Source organism: Gasterosteus aculeatus, chromosome 9 (genome assembly GCF_964276395.1).
Source record: "Gasterosteus aculeatus chromosome 9, fGasAcu3.hap1.1, whole genome shotgun sequence".
Classification (NCBI taxonomy): Eukaryota; Metazoa; Chordata; class Actinopteri; order Perciformes; family Gasterosteidae; genus Gasterosteus; species Gasterosteus aculeatus.
In genome coordinates, this window is record NC_135696.1 from 3,408,721 (window position 1) to 3,427,091 (window position 18,371).

The window sequence follows — 18,371 nt, forward strand, 5'->3', positions numbered from 1 at the left end:
TACTGGTGCTGTTTGATTGGATGTGAAGTCTAACCTACATGTATGGGAGTCCGTGTCATGTAGAAGTAACCACTAGCATCGCAACGCCTCGTGTCCACTTTGTTTTATTGCATGAGTAACAAGAACCGGCCGGCAGACTTCTGTCCACGTAAAGGAACCGGTACACACAAGCCTACAAAAAGTCAACTAAAACAGTTCAGGACTAAAATCAGGATACAAGAGAAAAAAAACTGTCAAACAGCTAATCTAAAACAGTAAGTGTGCACATATTTAAAAGCTGCTGATGGAATGTTAGTTGGAAATAATGTCCTCTAAATACAAGAGATGAAGACCAGCTGTTCATTTAATACTGACTGACAGATCTGCATCTCACACGTCTTTCTATACAATAGTAGTTATTTGGTCTCTGTGTGCATCATCGCTGTTGAAGGTCTGGACATTAACTATTCAAAGTAACAGACGGGTCCGATGGAAACACGCAGACGCTGAAGCACCAGCTACTCCTAAAACATAACACGTGACCTTATAATTCAACATGACCAAGCCAAAATAAATGAAAGTGCTTTGAATAAAGAACGTCCGGCACGGCAGAAAGGACAGCGATGTTAGCGGACTCACAGCTGGCGTTACCACGACGCATCACTGCAGGTGGACACGTTCTGTCCTCTCGTCTCAGAGCCACTGACACTGAACACAGCAGCTCTCATTTTACACTGAAAATAAATTGAGTTAGAACTTAATTTGCATGAAGAAACACAAATGGAAATGTTAAAAATCTACTCTAGTCTCATTAAATTAGTTGAATAAAACATAATGAAAAAAATGTAGCATTACATTCACTGCTCCCTTGCTGTTAATTAGTGAGAACTGACGTCACTCAGACTTCACAGCTTTGAAATGTGTGGAAGAAGCCAAAGCACATCTCCAGGCCTTGCACCCAATTACTGGATCAGGTTTTACAGTGAAAAGTCCCAAATTGCTCCCTGCCGAAGAGCACACTTGTTCCCTTTGCTCATTGAAGACCAACAGACTGGAAACACGGGGCGTAGTAGGATGGTGCTGGAGACAGGAAGAGGTACGGTGGCTACTTTGATGCTCACGATGATCCGCAGCCACACCGGTCCTGTTCTTTGAGGGAGAAGATGGAGGAGGACGGGGAGCTGACCTGGACCCACAGCTTCCATCCACCAGTGAAAGCTGAGTGATGGAAAGAGACTTATTTGTCCTTCTTGGATTCTGGCTCGGGAGCCTCTCCGCCGGCTCCTTGTGGCTCGGACTCGTCCTCCTCGGGGACTGGGGGGAACTGGGACTGGCCGACCTTGTCTCCCTTGGTCTTGTTGAGCCTCTTGGATTTCTGGTAGAGTTCGTTCAGATTGAACTCTCGGATGATGTTCTCCTGGTGGAGAGAGACACGGACGGTTGATACGAGATGATGTGAGCGAACAGGATCCCACAATGACCCACGAGTTATAGTTGTATATCGGAGTGGTCTCCCAGCCTGCTCACAGGGACTCACGCGCTTACATCGTGTCATGTGACCCATAGAGCAAGCCAGCAGATAGACAAGAACCCTTCAACGCTACCGTGGTGTCGTATCGGCCCCCCGGCCCATCCATTACTGAGAGATGTCGATATTGGTTTGGACGGATTCAAAACATTTCATTCCTTCAGCCTTTCATTAAATAAACCAATAGCAGCCGTGTTTCTTTATGAGTGCATGCATTTAAATGAGGCTGTCTGCATTGGGGCGATACAGAGAGCAGTATAAAAATGCCCCCCCCCCACCAAAAGATAATAAAGTAATTTGTTTTCCTATAACAAACAAGATAAAGCCTTAATGTTAGTGGCTAATCGCTTTGCTTTAATATTTCAGTTGATTCTATGTTTAAATAGACATTAACTGCTACTGCTGTTAAAAAGCACCTTATTAAAGTAAATAAAAAGAATAATCATGCTGAAAATCAGATTCTGTCCCAAGTCTGACCTCTGTGAAGCTCCAGGATACGGCTCTACCCTTCTTGTCCACCTGGGGGCGCCGCATCACCTCCACCCCCCCCTGAAACAACACCAGGGACGGGAGCTGCTTGGACAGCGGAGACGCCGACACTTTGTACCTGCGAGGAACGAACGCACATGAGGCCGCTTGGTAACACGTGTAGTCACGGAAACCAATCCACGGGACGCTTCTCAAAGACGTTTCTTACTTTTTGGAGACCTCTCCATAACGTCCGATGTCCACCTTGCCAAACTTGAGCCCGGCACAGTTGTACCTGAAACAAGAGCAGACCGGTGACTCCAGTAGCTGTCGTCGATGCCGCTGTGTGACCCCTCCCCCTGCTGCTGGGTGGGCGGAGTCTTACTTTAGAGAGAGATCAGCGTAGACAGAAGCAAAGGACTGGCACTCAGGGGACCAGTTGGCGAAAAACTCAACTATCCACGTCACTCGACTGTCTCTGTCCAGCTCGTCCTGCAGACACAAAGACAATAAGGAGACGTTGTACCCGTCTTTGTTCCTGGTGACAAAGTGAAAATTCCAGCGTGCGGACTCACATCGATGGTTTTGTCGCTGAAGTACTTGATGTACTCCGGTCCCATGTAGAGAGGAGGCTTACAGGTCATCAGAAACACTGCAACACACACAGGAGCAGCAGGACATAGAACATATGGGACTGATCCAAACTGGAAATGTGCTGCAGCAGGAAAACTTCACAGATAATGTTAGATTTAAGTAACATGGCTGCTTGCGTTTGGCTTTGAGCATCCACAGAGGAATATTTGGCTTTTTACAATCTCTCACACACAATATCAATTATTGAAGAGTCGGTCCAGTTCTTCAAATGTGGATCGACTTAGTTTGATTGATATTAACAGAGATTCAGACATGGATTCATTTTGGGATACAACATCTTGGGAGTTTTATTTTAAAATGAAAAACATGTGCGACTTGGTGGAAATCTAAAAGCCTTGAGTGACAGACGGCAGTTGAGACCGGCACGTAGCAGCTTGGACCCGCCTCCATATGCATATGCAGATGCCATGTAAATGAGTAGCTTTTACCACTATGGCATGTTGGAAAATTTTAATTTTAAAAAATATGCACTGCTTTAAATCTATATACGTTGGTGGAAAATGGTGAAGCATTGAGTCAGACATCCATACCGCTCATATGATGGGAACATGTCATGATTCAGCGTGCCATGGCAACGCTGAAACAACAAAGAGGGACACACGCGTCGGCCGTGCATGCTGAAATGAATAAGCAAAGAAGCCACTTTCCAGTAACGGCTTTATGGAACGAGTCAGAGGACGTGCACACACACACACACACACACACACACACACACACACACACTGTGCTATTTTCAAGCCGCTGTTTTATGATCATTTCTCAGTGAAGTCAGATAAAAAAACATTTACGGGATTTACTTATGGAGGCGGGTTCATGCCCCTACATGCCATTCTGAGATTGGTTCATGCCATTCTGAAAAGGGAACCTGCCACTTTTCAATCTCTCAAACAGGACTTTGCATCATAGCAGCCAACACATCTGCAGCAACTGCGTGATGCTGTCATGTCACAGGCATGAAAACAGGGCAATGGTGAAAAAGGTAAGAAGTATATTCAACTGGTTTTGTCCCAGGGACCACCATTCTGAATAGAAAGTAATTTGCGGGCCCACTGACGTGCCTGCACGCGCGTGCGTGTTTGTAAGCACCACGCCCCCCCCCCCACAGATATTCTGGCTCCGCCCAGATAGTCTGGCTCCGCCCCCTTGCTGTCAGAAAGAAAAACAACGAGCAGAGACTCTCCTCGCGAGCAACGTTCACGCTCCGCGAGCGAGCAAATATCTCGCGCGAGACAAAGTTTTGCTTGCGCGAGACCGGACTTTTGCTCGCGGATGTTTGATTTATAACCCTAACCCGCGCATCAACCTGAATTGCGCTCTCGAATTTTGACAGTGATTTGCCGCCCGCCATACCCCCCCCCCCAAAAAAAACTCACCGAATCTACACGATTCACGTACGTCACCTATTTTGGTTTCAAAACGGCGAATTTCGCCGAAAGGTGAGGGATTTTCATGCCTGCATGTCAACATGTGGTTGAGTGGTGTGGTTAGTGGTTTCCCTTTTACAGCTCAAGGTGGTTGGTAAAAAGCACATTCAAAACAGAAGGAAGCAGTACACTTGCTAGGGACTATTTTTCACGACGGATTAATCCACACTAGGTGCTTTAGTGAGTATTTATATGTATTCATCCATCCTGAGCAGCGGGGCGTGTGTGTGAGTCGAAGGTGGAACGTGTCACCTGTGCAACAAAACATTCACCCACCCGACTAAGCACCTCTGACAGTGTGTGTGCGGGACGGACTGACCTATGCAGAGGGTCAGGTAGAGCAGTCCCATCCTGATGTCCAGTCTGAAGAACAGGATGACGTTGGCCACTTTGCTGAAGAGGATGATGTTTCCCACATGCTGCTCCACCGTTACTGATGGGAACACAGAGAGACAGTTGCTTTTCCACAAGCCATGAAACCCTGAGCAGCAAAGAACACTCAACCAGTACTGGTTTGGAGTGTGATGTCACTGTTTATTAAACTAAATAAGACAATGGCTTATACTTGGAAGCCTTACAATGTGCTATTGTAACAGAGGGGGACAACCCAAGAGACGTATTATCCATTTTTTCCCTCCGATTTCATTGTGGACACGGTGGAAGAGACGGATCACTAAAACTGACTGGTTTGTATCACCCAAGCGTGATGAGACGACACCTCGGCGTGCTGCTGCTCAGGAGAAATGACTTCAGAAGATTCAGACATTTACTCACTCGCTCGCCTGTTCTTCATCATGACGATGGCACTAAGGAACATGAGGATCTCCACCTCCCTCTGAGAACACAGACACAGAACCAGTCTCAACCAGAGCCGTTTCACACCACCAGCCACATAATGTGTTGATCAGTGGACAGCGATTACACTGGCAGCGTTTTTACTTCTGGGGGTACAGCATGTCTCCTCGTTGATTTGTTAGCTACATTATTATTATTACAGGAGGAATGCAGTACATGTATGTTTCAATCAGCTGTTGGCACACTCGATACTAACCAGGTGGTACATTCAGGGACACTGAGCAGTGCAGGATGTCTGCAAAGAGACCGTGTGCCAACAGCAACATCATCATGCAAGCAAAGATCATACTGCTACTTAAAGATACAACATGTTCTCTTATTGGGGACAACGTCACAGAAAACTCAAAGAAAGTCGAGATTAAAATCATTTTGCTGTCATTGTCCCGTCTATGTGGAATAACGACCTCTAAATGGGTAAGTAATAAATGATTTGACTTTTGAAAACGTTGATTTGTTTACTCTCCTGCATTAACATTCCACAGAACTGCCTCTTATCAACAACGTGATGAAATCGCTAATGTTTTTTTTTTTAGGGGTGGGGGAAAAAAATCGATTCTTCGATTTCTCTCGATTCTCTCTAGAACGATTCGGTCTCGATTCAGAAAAGTTAATAATCGGAATTAAAAAAAAAAAAAAAGTGCGTCTCGCGCGAGATATTTGCTCGCTTGCGGAGCGTGAACTTCCTCGCTCGCGAGGTTAGTCTCTGCTCGCGCTCGAAGGTGTTTTCTACGCGCTCGCTGTTGTTCTTTCTGACAGTAAGGGGGCGGAGCCAGTCACCATGGTCTCTACACCTGATTGGTTACAAACCCCGTCTTTAGATTGGCTGGAGTGATGCATTCACACAACTATAGAAGCCCATTTCCGCACTAATGTAAGGGGATAAAAAGTCGAAATTATGAGATAAAACGTTGTCAGAAAACAAACGCCCCCCTTCGGTAACCGTAGTGGACCGTAGATGACAACCAGCTACAACCATCATTTACCATCATTACCAGCATATTAAGAGCAATGCGTCCAGCTCGCAGACCGGTCCGTCAGTCTGAATCTGAATATCTTGCCAACTTTACCGAACTATGGAGGAGCCTGCGCATATCTTACCTCATCATTTTGATTTTCCAAAAAGTCGATCTGTAGTGAAAGTTGGCAAGATATTCACAGATTGGACTGTTTTCAGGTATTTTACAAATACGGTCCGTATTTGTCGTCTGAGACGAAGAGCAGCGTTTTCTTTATTTAAAAGAAAAATGAATCTGTTTAATATTTTTTTTACAAAGGCTACTTCCATATTGTGTTGAAATGCAAGCTGCATTGGTTCTTGCATTGTTGATAGAAAATCATATTTGTGACAAAGATTTTTTCTCTTATAAAAAATTCGAGAAGGTCATTCATCTGTTGATTTTCTTTAATTATCAAATAAAGTAGGAAGTGATTAGCATCCTCTGAGTAGCAAACTCAGATTTGAGAAAATTTAGAAAATCGAGATGCATCGATAATCGGTTTAGAATCGAATCGTTGACCTCTGAATCGGAATCGAATGGAATCGTGAGGTGCCAAGAGATTCCCACCCCTAGTTATTTTGCTAAATCGATAATGGATGCAGTAACGGTGCGTTACTCCCAAAAGTGCTGATTTATACTCCATGTAAGCCGTATACTATAGTAATACTCTAGATTACTCCAGCGAGTTATACATGTAGTTGTGTGTGTAGATTTATAAAGCCAAGAAGAAAAACATTATGAATTTCCAGTTTTGAACGGAGGTCCGTGCAGCTGAGAGCAGCTGACGTCACAGCTAACGCTAGCCTCGGCTGCGCTAACTCGCCAGCTAGCTAGCTAACTGGCTATTCGATACCAATTCTGGAAAAGCCATTGGTTCATTTCCTGCGATTTCTACTAACCCAGTCGAAGTCGCAGGAGTTGCCGTCCTCTCTATCTGTGTTCAGATGGTCGCAGATGCCAGGCGTCTTGCGGACAGCTAGAAATGCTACTGACATGAAGATGGACGCTATGTAGTAGGGCTTCAGCAACCACTTATACACCTGCGGTAGGTGGTAGAGGAACGCGAGTAACGGCGTTATCAGAGCCATGTTCTAGCAACTGTCTCACTATAATTGAAACTGGAGACAAACCCCGAAAAGACCGAGGCAGCCAAGGATGAAGCCGCTAGCTTAATATGAACGCTTCAACGCCAGCTGTCTGTAGAGAAAGTAGGCAAACAAACCATTTCCGGTGTAGATGTTTACAAAATAAAAGTGATTGTAAATCATATTATAATAAACGGCATGTCAAGGTCTTTACATTTATTTAATTTCAATGTGCAGTGTATTTTATAAACAAATTATATTGATATTTGTATTAACTGCATGTTTGCGTTGCTTACACCCACGGGCGACTTTTTCCCAAACACCTTTAAAATGAAGATAGTAATCCTAACTTCCTGTGGAGCTACTTTATGCTCGGTGGCCTGTGTAGGCTTTACATAGTGAAGTCGGCAAAATTGTATTAAAACCCCATAGGGGCAGAAAGAGGTGCAGACCACCGAGGTCATTCAGGACGAATGGGTTAAACCTAGCGCTGATTGGTCAGTGTAGAGAACAGGTCACTGCTGATAGGTTCATGTTCTCTTTTATAGATGCCTGTGCTAAGACAATTTTAAGACTTGTTTGCATTATTTCTATTGACTGAGGAATTTTTGTAGAACATTATGCTTTTTGTTTTTTACAATTCCATCACAAATTGTACAGTTTGTACACACGTGATATCTCTTAGAAGAAGGTTTAGATGTATATCAATCTTGATCATCTGACTTCCATCATTTCCATCAGGGCCTACAGCTGCCTGCAGGGTTGCACCCTTTTAGCTAATCCAGGCAGAACCGGGTGTCCGGTGCCGGGCTGCATGCGGGGTGTTTAGGCCTGCGCCCCTCATCATTTCCTCCAGCGCCGACTGGGAGGTCGAGTCAGAAGCAGAGGAAGAGAAAAAAGCCTTATTTGTATCATTTGTATTTGAAGTATGTCACTGCTAGTTTATTTGTTGATTTATTTATTTATCTAACTCAAAATGTGCGTCATCGCCAGTACGCCACCTCCGGCTCTGTGGATGGTCTGGGATTGTTTGTTGTAAATCTCTGGTCTTTCAAGCTTGAAGATGTAGAGAGAAGACTGATTCCCGATCTCTCGATAGTCACAGAAAAATATACAGGACGTTCAACTTTAACACAAGTCTTATGGGGGTGAAAATGATCCTCCAGATGAAAAACAATTTCCAGACTTATTTTTTTAGTGCAAATGTATTTCCTTTATAAATTGTGGGAAAAATCTGCTTTGTCATAGCACAATAAATCCACGTTGTAACATATTACAGTTTTAGCCTTTATAATTACATTTTTGTTAATTCTGTTTCATCGGTTCCAATGCAAAACTTGCATTTGCCTTGAACTAAAAACTGCTGTGATATTTTGAATAATAAAATTCACTCGTTTTCATTACTCGTTTTAAAAGTCTTTTATTGTGGTAACCGGAAATTCTCCGTGGTTGGACTCTGTTTCGTGTTGGTAATCGTCCCAACGAGCGGCTCATGAAGCAGCGACCCAGACGGGATTATCAACAGCACAAACCGGTGAATTAACGAGCATTATTCTGTTTTCACTTCTTCTCGGACCGCACCGACATTTCCATCCGACCGACGTGAGTACACAGGCCGGACACTGTGCCTCCGCAGCCCGCTTGTCATTGACAGCTCCCGTTATTAGCGGTAACCGCGGTGCTTCACTGACCCGGAGAATGACGGGATTTCAAAACGCAAACCGTATATTGTGCTTTTTATTTGGCCCCCGTAAAATAATGCAGTAAATAACAAAAACAGAATAAAATAATAATTTTAAAAACCTCCAAATGTTGTTAAAAAGATGGTTGAACGAGGCCCGTGAAGAGCTGCAGCTCGACGTTATCCGCGGAGGCTCATCGCGCTGCTAGCTGGCTTCTATCCGGCTTTTAGCCTCGCGTCCGCCGCCCCCCCGCACGCACTCAGCCCCTGAACACATCACGCGCGGCCGTTAAATGCGACCACATCAGTGCGTATTAATGCGTCATAACGGACCCCTCGTTCATTCCCGTTATTTGTGCAGTGCCGTCCCGTTAACCCCGCGGCTGTGATATATTAGTGACCTATATTAATCCCTGATACTTCCACAGGGGACTTTACATGGCAGCCGGCTGCTCCGCCCTGCTTCACCCTCTCATCCCCGTCTCGGAACTAACGGGATGACGGAGGGAACCAGCCTCCTCACGTACCGGCACGGGGAGGCGACGTTCACGGGCCGCAGGAATTTATAACAAGCCGCTGCAGCAGCGAGATTTGAAGTGTCTTTCATTTTGTGAGACGTTTCCATCTTTTCCTGAATGGTAGACCAACCTTCACCGCCATGACAGGAATGAGATGATGTGCCAATGAGAACATCTCTATCAATGTGATACGGTCTCAGATCATCAGATCAGAACATCCATATAACGGTTATTCTGACATCACGATGCCGGCCGTCTCCATCACCTCGTGTCTCTGGACTACAGCGGTCTGACAGACGTTCTGGTTCCCCCTGTGGGAAAGAACAGAGCTACTGGAGTGCGGCGGTCCGCCAGCATCATGGACTACCACGCCGAGTGCTGCTTCTGCGACCCCGAGGAGGGTCACGGCGGCCCGGACGAGCCGCCCCTCCACAGCATCCACGCACCTAATCGGATCCGCCCGTCCTCCTACCGAGCCCTGAGGAGCGCCGTGTCCAGCCTGGCCCGCATCGACGACTTCTTCTGTGAGAAGATCGGTTCAGGCTTCTTCTCTGAGGTCTTTAAGGTATGTGACCCGTCTAGCGATTCAACAACGACTCGTCAGTGGGTGAGATGATACGAAATGAAATCCCAAACAATCATTGTTGGGTTCCTCACGAGGCGACGTCCAAAATCCAGTCCAGCAAGGACACCCTCTCTACAGTACAGCACCATGCATCACTACGTCAGAGGGTGATGCATACACATCAGTCACCACACTTTGTGATGTGATTACATCAGGTGTCAATGTCATCGAAGACATTCAGCAAAGGGGTATAAAGAATTAAATGTTCACAGATTTACCTTCATACAAACAAAATATGATGGAAACCAAATCCAACGTAGCCTGACTCTGCTCATGAATGAATTCTATATATTTTAAGATCCACACGAGCTGATGTTGTGGTTCTCCATCCACACACTGATGGCAGGACTCGGTGTGTGTTGTATCAGACCGCGTACCACAGCGTGTCTTTAGGGACATAATGTGAATGATAACTTCCTGCCTTGTCAGGAGTCCACTCAGCGCCGCCTGCAGCCGTGGAGCCCCATGGTGTGTTTGCTCAGGGTTTATCCAAAGTGGATTCCAGCGCACATTCCTCTGCTCTTATCTGAAACACACACCTACGGACATCAACAACGGCTTTGTATCAACTTTGGACTTGACGTGATTTGGGTCACCAACAATGTAATCTTTATTCATTGTATTCCTTGTTGATAAGAGAACTCCACGGTGACCCAATCCTAATGTTTGATCCGTACCATTCTAACGGTAGAATTTAGCTCAGAGTGTCTGACTCACCCTTCAATAAAAGCATGTGGTGTGTAGAGACCTTTCTCAAGTTCACACTTCCTGTTCCATGGCTGAGGGTTGATTCACATCATAATCATGAATGGAAATGCAATCATAACAACCTCCTCACAGTGGTGCCCCTAAAATTAAATTAACAACCACACGGATACAAAGATGTAGTGGAATACACCTTAAATGTTTACATCCAGAAGATACCAGCGCACCTATCTGGTACACAAAATATACTATGTGTTCTTTTAATGAAGCTGATTATTTGTCACTTTTTTTCAGAAGCAACTGCCAGAACCAGTTCATTAGTTCTATTATTACTGGTTCACTGGGTCTGTTATTTCCTTGGTGTGTGCGTGCTGGGACAGGTCTCAGTAATGGGCCAGTGGATTTGTGCAGATCAGGCGGACTGATGGGAAATCCAGAAAGCCTATTAGTGCTACGCTATTAATATACGCGCACACACACACACACACACACACACACGGATGCATGTACTTGCAGGTCCAGACACTGGCGGAACCTTGCAATGACCCGTCCAGTCACACACATGACCACAGGCCCAGCGCACGGGGACACTGGTTCTCTGCTGTGTGGAATGAAGGTCCAACCTTTGACGTGTGTGTGTGTTCTGTGCTGGTTGTCCAGGTGCAGCATCGGATCACGGGGCAGGTGATGGCGCTGAAGATGAACACTCTGGCTAGCAACAAAGCTAACATGCTACGAGAAGTGCAGCTCATGAACAGGCTTTGTCACCCCAACATACTCAGGTAATAGTGTTTATCTGCGACTGTTTCACCATTTTTTTTTGTGTGTGCCACATCAACATTAAAGTTTAAATATGACACCGCATCCCATTTAAAAAACACTGCCGTCAGCAGCCATCGCTACATCGCACACACACACTCACATCGCACCGGGAGGATCTGACAACCTGCTTTAGAGTGAGTGTCGGCTCTTAGTTCAATCAGCGTCCCGCCAGCGCAAAACAAATGGATATTAGAAAAAACAGCGAGCGTCTCGTCCATCAGAAGCATTCAGTCGTTACCTCACTCTGCACTGATTGGAATCCACCTATTAGGCATCCCTGTTCCACAGCACGGACAATAACTCCTCTTTATCTGCGTCCCTTCAGGTTTCTAGGGGTGTGTGTCCATGAAGGTCAACTCCACGCCCTGACTGAGGTAACACCATCTCCTTTTAATACTCTATTTCTGAATGTGTTTCATGTCCCTCTTCCATTATTACGACAGAAACCACACTGCAAAATAAATTGAAATAGGTGCTTCAATGAGCGCTTCAATGATAGTAAACTAGGCTTTCAGTGGTTGCTATGGTTACCAGCAGAAGTTGAGCTAAACCTACTGTAGACTGTTCTGGAGTAAACTGGTCAAACTGAAAACGGTGGTAACCATCATGGAGCACGTGGAGCACATTACAGTGACACATGTCACATATTGAACACATGAAGCCCTGCTAGCACCTTGCAAATGGTAATGACCGACCTGCTGCTGTCTCTCGCCGTAGTATATAAATGGAGGCAACCTGGAGCAGCTGTTGGACAGCGACCTGTACCTGTCGTGGTGCGTCAGGATGGGTCTGTCTCTGGACATCGCCCGAGGGCTCCACTACCTGCACAGCAAGGGCATATTCCACAGGGACCTCACCTCCAAGGTACGGCGCGCCGTATGGATCAGCGATTGTGCTCTGGGAAATCAGATTCAACCTTTTTACCAAGAAACAAAGCGCTTTGGCGGATTCCGCCGGGAGTCTCCTGCTGTGTGAGGGTCAAAGCAAAGGCTCAGAGCCAATGAATGAATGATCGGAGAGTGTTTGTAGCACGTAGTACCAGAGTGCTGTTCAATGACACCAGCAGCGCAGTGGGGTAGGCGTCCCCCATACCCGAGGCACAGATCCTGGCCGTTACCTGAAGGACCGCCTCGGGTTTGTTTTAAGCCAAGGCTCATTTCAGTCTGAATGCCTTGTTATGCTCAACCCGGGTACACAGATTCTATCCAGATTGATCCTAGAGAGTCTGGACGGAAAAAAGCAAACACATGTTAAATTATCATGACCAACAGTTTGAAACGCGAGACGCGAAGGTGACAGCCGTGTAACTAGTGTAGCAGCCCGTGCTGATCACACACCCCCTCTGATGGAGAAACAGATGGGATGGTCTTGCGGCGGGTCACGGGATGAACACCTGCTCCGTCAGGTACTCTCTGAACCCACAGAGTCGCCAACATTGAGCCGGGCTTCTAACAACCTGGAGGAATGAATGAAGGGATCAGTACCAACGTGTGTCATTGTGCCTTTGTATTGATTAATATGCTGATTTCTCTTCCCCTGCAGAATTGTCTGGTTCGCTGTGATAACGGCGCGTTCACAGCGGTGGTGGGAGACTTTGGCCTGGCAGAGAAGATCCCTGATTACAGGTCAGTGGAGGGGAAAGCAGGATGCTGGTGTCTATTCTTCCACTGCAGTGAAATAACAAGCCCTTCATGGTCTGATGTCATTCTTGCCTGTCTAGCTTTATGTGTAAAGCCGACTAACAAAGGATCATCATCTGTTCCAGTGTTTTGCTGTATTTGAACGTACACATCTCATATCTATTGAGGAGCCCAAATAAATGTGCCATTATCAGAGGTTATTTATGCTGAACCCATCTCAGTGTGTCTGTTGTGCATTATATGCCGATGAATGACTCCTTGTGCACAAGCACGTCTTCATCTCGCTCTGCAGATGACTGCATTCTCTCATTAGCCGGTGATTCTTGGTACAGACGCGTCGCTAATACTCAGTTCCTCGTCGGAACGGACTGTAAACCATCTATATGATGTGAAACAATGCAGCGACTAGGACGTGTTGCAGGGCTGCTGTTACAGCGTGCACCTTGCTTCTTCTGCAGCGATGCTGCGGGGAAGCAGCCTCTGGCCATCGTGGGCTCCCCCTACTGGATGGCCCCGGAGGTTCTGAGAGGGGAGCTGTACGATGAGAAGGTACAAACACCCACTGCACTACACCACACTGTTAACACACAACGTTTTTTTAATCCTCGTACACATTTTAAACAAGAACAGCCAAGCCGTGGTCATTTTAGTCCACTCAGGCCTTCACTCGGTGTGGTGGGATGAGCGCAGATGTTACTGAAGCCACACGTGCCGGTACGACTTTTAGTTGCTTAATAGTAGAGTCAAAAATACTCCCATTAAACAGCAGAACCGGGGATACATTTATATGCACATTTAAATGCTCCAAACACAATAAACAAATGACCAAATGTCATAATTCCTTTGACCAGAGCTGTGCGATACACTACAAAAGCTCTGCAGCTCAGTGGTGAAACACTGAAACAACACAAAGCGCTTTCGACCCCTAAACTGTCTGTACCTAAAATCGATCCTCTTACAACAAACAATCAGCATCCCGGTCAGTCATAGTGATTTGATGAACCTGAACCCTTTACTGTCTCATGTGCAGGAAGAAGAAATAAAGACAAATGTTTTGCCATCTCTAATGAAATTGTTTAAAGTAAAATATAAATCCCAGTAGGTAAAACACATAAACTCCCCTTTGTCTCAACCCCGTGTGTTTGGACGTTGGGCAAAGACTTCACTGACTGCATGAGGTTTGAGCTGACTACCCAGCTAACACGCACTCCTCTCCTCCCATCAGGTGGACGTGTTTGCGTTTGGCATCATCCTGTGTGAGATCATCGCCCGCATTGAAGCCGACCCTGACTTCTTACCCCGCACAGAGGTAGCCTCCATTAGACAGCTGCCGTTGTGATGTGACACAGAAACAGGTTGCTACTTTTATATTTCGTGGTGGGAGGAATGTGCTCTACGTCGCTGGTCCAAACTGTTTCAGAGAGTCATGGATACTAATCGCAGTTTAACATTTGAAACACAGCACCAAATTGTGAAGGCATCAATGTATGACTCTGAAATGTGTGTGTGTGTGTAGGACTTTGGTCTGGACGTGGAGGCATTTGAGAACATGGTTGGCGATTGTCCGGCTGCGTTCTTGAGCCTCGCTGTCACCTGCTGTAATGTAAGTGCTCACACACGCTGGTCACGGCCTGGAAGCTCGTCGGTGACTGATGTTCACACACTAATTGTCTCTGTGGGGATCACTGTCCTCCCGCTGTTTTCAGATGAGTGCGGAGAGGCGTCCCTCGTTCTCTGACATTGTCCTCACGTTGGAAGGGATGGAGGGAGAAGAACAGAAAGAGGCGTCCATTGCACTCGGTAAAAATGTCTTACGTCTTCATCAAATGAGAAGGATGTCTTTCACTGCACCGCCACCAGTCTGAATACTCTGATCTGTCCCCTGTCCCGGCGGACATTCGTCTAGTTCCAACGGAAATGGATCCCTGATATAAGATAGCATAGAAAGGCCAACACTCGGAGGGTGTACAGCTCTTCTGTTAATCGACGGCTCGTCCTCAAGTGGATCTCTGACCGGTGTGGAACGTCCTCACGCGGACGGTCTCAGCCTGTTGATCCACGACTGGCTGCAGCGGAATGACTTCTTTTAGGCCTTTCAGGCCTTTGGGCGGTGAACCGTACAGGGTACAGTGGGGCAACTCCCGGACCCTGGCCCCTTCCTACCTCTCCCCCCTAGATCCTTTTGTGAGCCCCTGATGTACAGTAAACACACCAGCACAGTAAAGCAGCAGAGCATCGTACCGTCATTGGTAAACCCCGTTAGAATGAAGAGCAGGTTTCATTCGGCAGGTAGCAGATTGGTTTTGGGATACTTGAGCCTCAGGACCCTGAAGTTTCCCAGTCGGCCTTGGCTACAGCTGGTGTGACGGATGGGTTTCAAACCACAGACAGCCTTGGCTTGAATCCTGGGAGATTAGATTCTGCTATTTCCTACAAGTTCCTCCCAGCATCTGCGTCTTCCACCAATTGCAAATACATGAATGATACAGAAATGTACCGTCTCCAATCCTCATTTACTGTCTATGATTAAACCCGCTCACAGCATATGATGAACACCTGTCAATCATCGGTGCTTTGTCTCACATTTCTTTCTCCTCCCCTCCCCCCCGGTCAGAACCGGTGGCGGTACAGGTCAGCCCGTATCGGCGCCGCAGCTCTCCGGGTCACCCCGGCGACCGAAGCCGGCAACGCCACGGCTTGGCGAGGAGCCAGTCGGACATGTTACCCTCGGTGACCCTGACCTCACCTCTCCTGGGGACCCCCCCGCGGGTCAACCCCTTCTCTCTGAGACAGGACCTAAATGGGGGGCGTTGTAAACTTTTAGACACACCCAGCAAGTCGGTCATCTCCTTGACCTTTACCCTCCCGGCGCTTCAGGACCCATGTTCCTCCCCCCACCTTCTCAGAGGGATGCCCGGGACGCGAGCTCTTCCCAGGAGATGCCAGTCCCTCCCGTGTACTCCAGAGTTCAGCCGGACTCTTCCCTTGCTACGGTACACTGAGAGGAAGGAGGAGGGAGAGGAGGAGGACGTCAGATCGGCACTAAGAAGAGGGACGGTGGAGGATGTGGAGGACGACATAAGGGAGGACATAGAGGGGTCAGAAAGGACGGGTGAAAGCCTGCATGTGGAGCTAATGGATATAACTGAGAAGAGAGAGTTGGTAAAGGATGAGCACAGGACGGGAGAGGACGCAGGACTTCCTGTGGAACTGGAGATGTTGTCTTTGGCGCGGCTGGAGGAGGTGGAGGAAGAGGAGGGTGTATGTCCAACAGAACCCATGGACTGTACCAAGTCTCCGGAACCAGCAGATGGAGGCATGGAGTGCTCACCTAGTAGGCCCCTGCTCATCTCCTCCTCTTTGCAGACCAATGGCTGGCGACTTCCCAACTCCAATGGACCGCCCTCCTCGCCAGCTCCGCCACCACTGGACAACGGCTCGGCCCTTGTGATTGGCCAGCAGGTGCAGTGGGGCGGAGGAGGGCGTGCCAATGGTTACAGCGAAGCCCAGAACTCTGAGCAGGATGAGGTCATTTCCTGTCCAGGCTGCTGCCTGGTAGGTCTGAGTTTTCCCTTTGTGTGCCTCCGTGGCTCAGCGGCTGTGCCTGCCCCCCGGCGAAGGGCCTCGTTACCGCGGCAACGACCCTACCGTAACCTTAACGTTACCATAACCGGCAGCGCCCCCTCAACAACGGCCTCCACGGCAACCAAAGCTCTACTCTGTCGCAGCACTAATGGACTGGCAGTGGGTGGGCCCTCGGTGTCTTGTGGACCCGGGCGGTCCCTGCCGGAGGCCCAGTCATAGAGCTGGGGGGCAACGCCTCATTATGTGGAAATCCCGCCCACTGGGGGGGAAAACATTCGCCCACACAAAATGCAACCAGGGGATGAAAGGTTGACGTGTGCCAGCTGCTAGCTGAATGTGTCTCCATCGGTGGCGACGCGTTAGCTGTTAGCGAGCTAATGCTCTCTATGTGTTGGCAGGTAGACTGTGCCTACTAAGGCAAACTGATCAACCCACATACCGATAACGCCGCAGACTGTCTGAATGCACAATACAAACTGGATAGAGAACCATAGAATGGTTTTCCCCTCCGGCGGGGGCGGGACTTATTTGGGCTGTGTCTCTTTAAGAATAGCGAAGGGGGATTTGGTTGCGGCGGCTGCGGTTCTGACTAAATGGGCCGAGCAGCTCCACAACTGTGCTCGGCTTCTGGAGAAAGTATTTATGTAGTTCTGGCCGTCATTTCTATCTGTAATAATAATGTGCTGTCATCTGTGACCATTCGACCCCGTGTTAGCGTAACTACGATTACATTCAGACTGTTCCTACTTCTCAGTGTTTATTTGATCCTAATCATAGTTATAAATGACGGCCCGAACTACAAAATCTGAAATGTCCTTTGGTATGTAGAGTAGGTTGTGTAAACATTTTGGAATTCATTATCCCTCCTTTAGGAGGAATAAACTGACTGGTTCTCTGTGGCTGCAGGGACATAAGCATATGTAATAACACTGTTATTCAATTGACTAACAGTAGCTGAAGGCTCAATATTTATAACATGTATGAAGAAGATTTACTTCTACGTTTCTACAGCAGTTGACCTGCATGTGTGTGTGTGTGTGCGAGAGGGAAGCTGATCACGATGGGGACTTAAAGGAAGGAACTCTTCCTGGGCTTGACATGTAAACACTTTATTTTTGCACTTTGATTTTACTTAATATTGCTTAATTTAAATCTGTGCTCCAAGTGGTAGTACTCTGTGTGTGTGCGTGTGTGCTTCTGGCTTTACAAGCTACACACCTCCCATCCTTTGACCTCCACGCCCCCCCACATGTACCTTGGGTGTTTACAAGTACATTTTGATTATACACATGTAACTTAAAAGTGAAGCAGGTATTTGCATATTTATTGTACAGATCATTCCACACACTGTGTGTGTGTGTACGTGCTTTTGAATGAAAGGTAGACTGACAGATACTTTCATAACTTTTTCATCCGTCATTCTAGTGTCATTTCTATGTTCTGTTCTTCTACGAGAAACCTGCAGGCAATAATCTGGTAATAAAGAAATTCGGTTGTGCACAACCTTCTGCGCTGTTGTACTTTGTTTTTAAACATTTAGTAAATATGTGAATGTCAGCAAGAAGTGACACGGGGGTGAGAAACAAAAGTAGACTTTTCTGGACAATAACCCCTCCAGAAGGGGGGTAGTATAGACTAGTACCAGCAGGGGGAGACAAGAATGACAGTGATGATGTTTGAAGAACCGACTGTCAAACAGCAGAGGACGGCTGTGATAACGACTGTTGATTCAACGCACATTAACAAGCGCAATAAGCCCTCTCTACCAGCAGGAGGCGTATTTCTACACAGTAACAGTAATATG

At 47.1% G+C, this 18,371-nt stretch overlaps 2 protein-coding genes across 4 annotated transcripts; one reads left to right on the plus strand and one right to left on the minus strand.

The window, feature by feature from the left end:
* Positions 1-88: 88 nt before the first annotated feature.
* Positions 89-7,165, minus strand: tmx2b (thioredoxin-related transmembrane protein 2b). Of its 2 annotated transcripts, none has more exons than XR_013450593.1 (8): positions 6,806-7,148; positions 4,828-4,888; positions 4,373-4,486; positions 2,551-2,627; positions 2,361-2,467; positions 2,205-2,270; positions 1,584-2,114; positions 89-1,396 (listed from the first exon to the last, which is right to left on the minus strand). XR_013450593.1 is itself a non-coding variant. In XM_040185960.2 (8 exons), the coding sequence occupies exons 1-8, from the start codon at positions 6,992-6,994 to the stop codon at positions 1,217-1,219; spliced, it is 924 nt and encodes a 307-aa protein (XP_040041894.2). In that variant the 5' UTR covers positions 6,995-7,165; the 3' UTR covers positions 89-1,216. The 2 variants fall into 2 exon arrangements, 1 of the variants encoding a protein (XP_040041894.2); XM_040185960.2 differs by having other exon boundaries at positions 1,985-2,114; positions 6,806-7,165.
* A 1,251-nt stretch (positions 7,166-8,416) lies between these two features.
* On the plus strand, positions 8,417-18,070 carry tesk1a (testis associated actin remodelling kinase 1a). 2 transcript variants are annotated; one of them, XM_040185958.2, is made up of 11 exons: positions 8,417-8,593; positions 9,101-9,755; positions 11,181-11,302; positions 11,668-11,716; positions 12,060-12,206; positions 12,885-12,967; positions 13,441-13,531; positions 14,208-14,291; positions 14,499-14,585; positions 14,689-14,782; positions 15,597-18,070. In XM_040185958.2, exons 2-11 carry the CDS (start codon positions 9,549-9,551, stop codon positions 16,784-16,786), a joined length of 2,154 nt encoding a protein of 717 aa, XP_040041892.2. In that variant the 5' UTR covers positions 8,417-8,593; positions 9,101-9,548; the 3' UTR covers positions 16,787-18,070. The 2 variants fall into 2 exon arrangements, with proteins under 2 accessions (XP_040041892.2, XP_040041893.2); XM_040185959.2 differs by having other exon boundaries at positions 8,426-8,525.
* The last annotated feature ends 301 nt before the right edge of the window (positions 18,071-18,371 follow it).

Excerpts from the sequence above, each read along its gene's own strand:
- tmx2b (XM_040185960.2), bottom strand. The coding sequence starts at position 6,994 with ATGGCTCTGATAACGCCGTTACTCGCGTTCCTCTACCACCTACCGCAG. Across the intron at positions 4,487-4,827 it reads GATGAAGAACAGGCGAGCGA|TAACGGTGGAGCAGCATGTG; the intron begins GTGAGTAAATGT and ends TGTTCCCATCAG. Across the intron at positions 2,271-2,360 it reads TACGCTGATCTCTCTCTAAA|GTACAACTGTGCCGGGCTCA; the intron begins GTAAGACTCCGC and ends CTCTTGTTTCAG.
- tesk1a (XM_040185958.2), top strand. The coding sequence starts at position 9,549 with ATGGACTACCACGCCGAGTGCTGCTTCTGCGACCCCGAGGAGGGTCAC. Across the intron at positions 13,532-14,207 it reads GGGAGCTGTACGATGAGAAG|GTGGACGTGTTTGCGTTTGG; the intron begins GTACAAACACCC and ends TCCTCCCATCAG. Across the intron at positions 14,586-14,688 it reads TCGCTGTCACCTGCTGTAAT|ATGAGTGCGGAGAGGCGTCC; the intron begins GTAAGTGCTCAC and ends CGCTGTTTTCAG.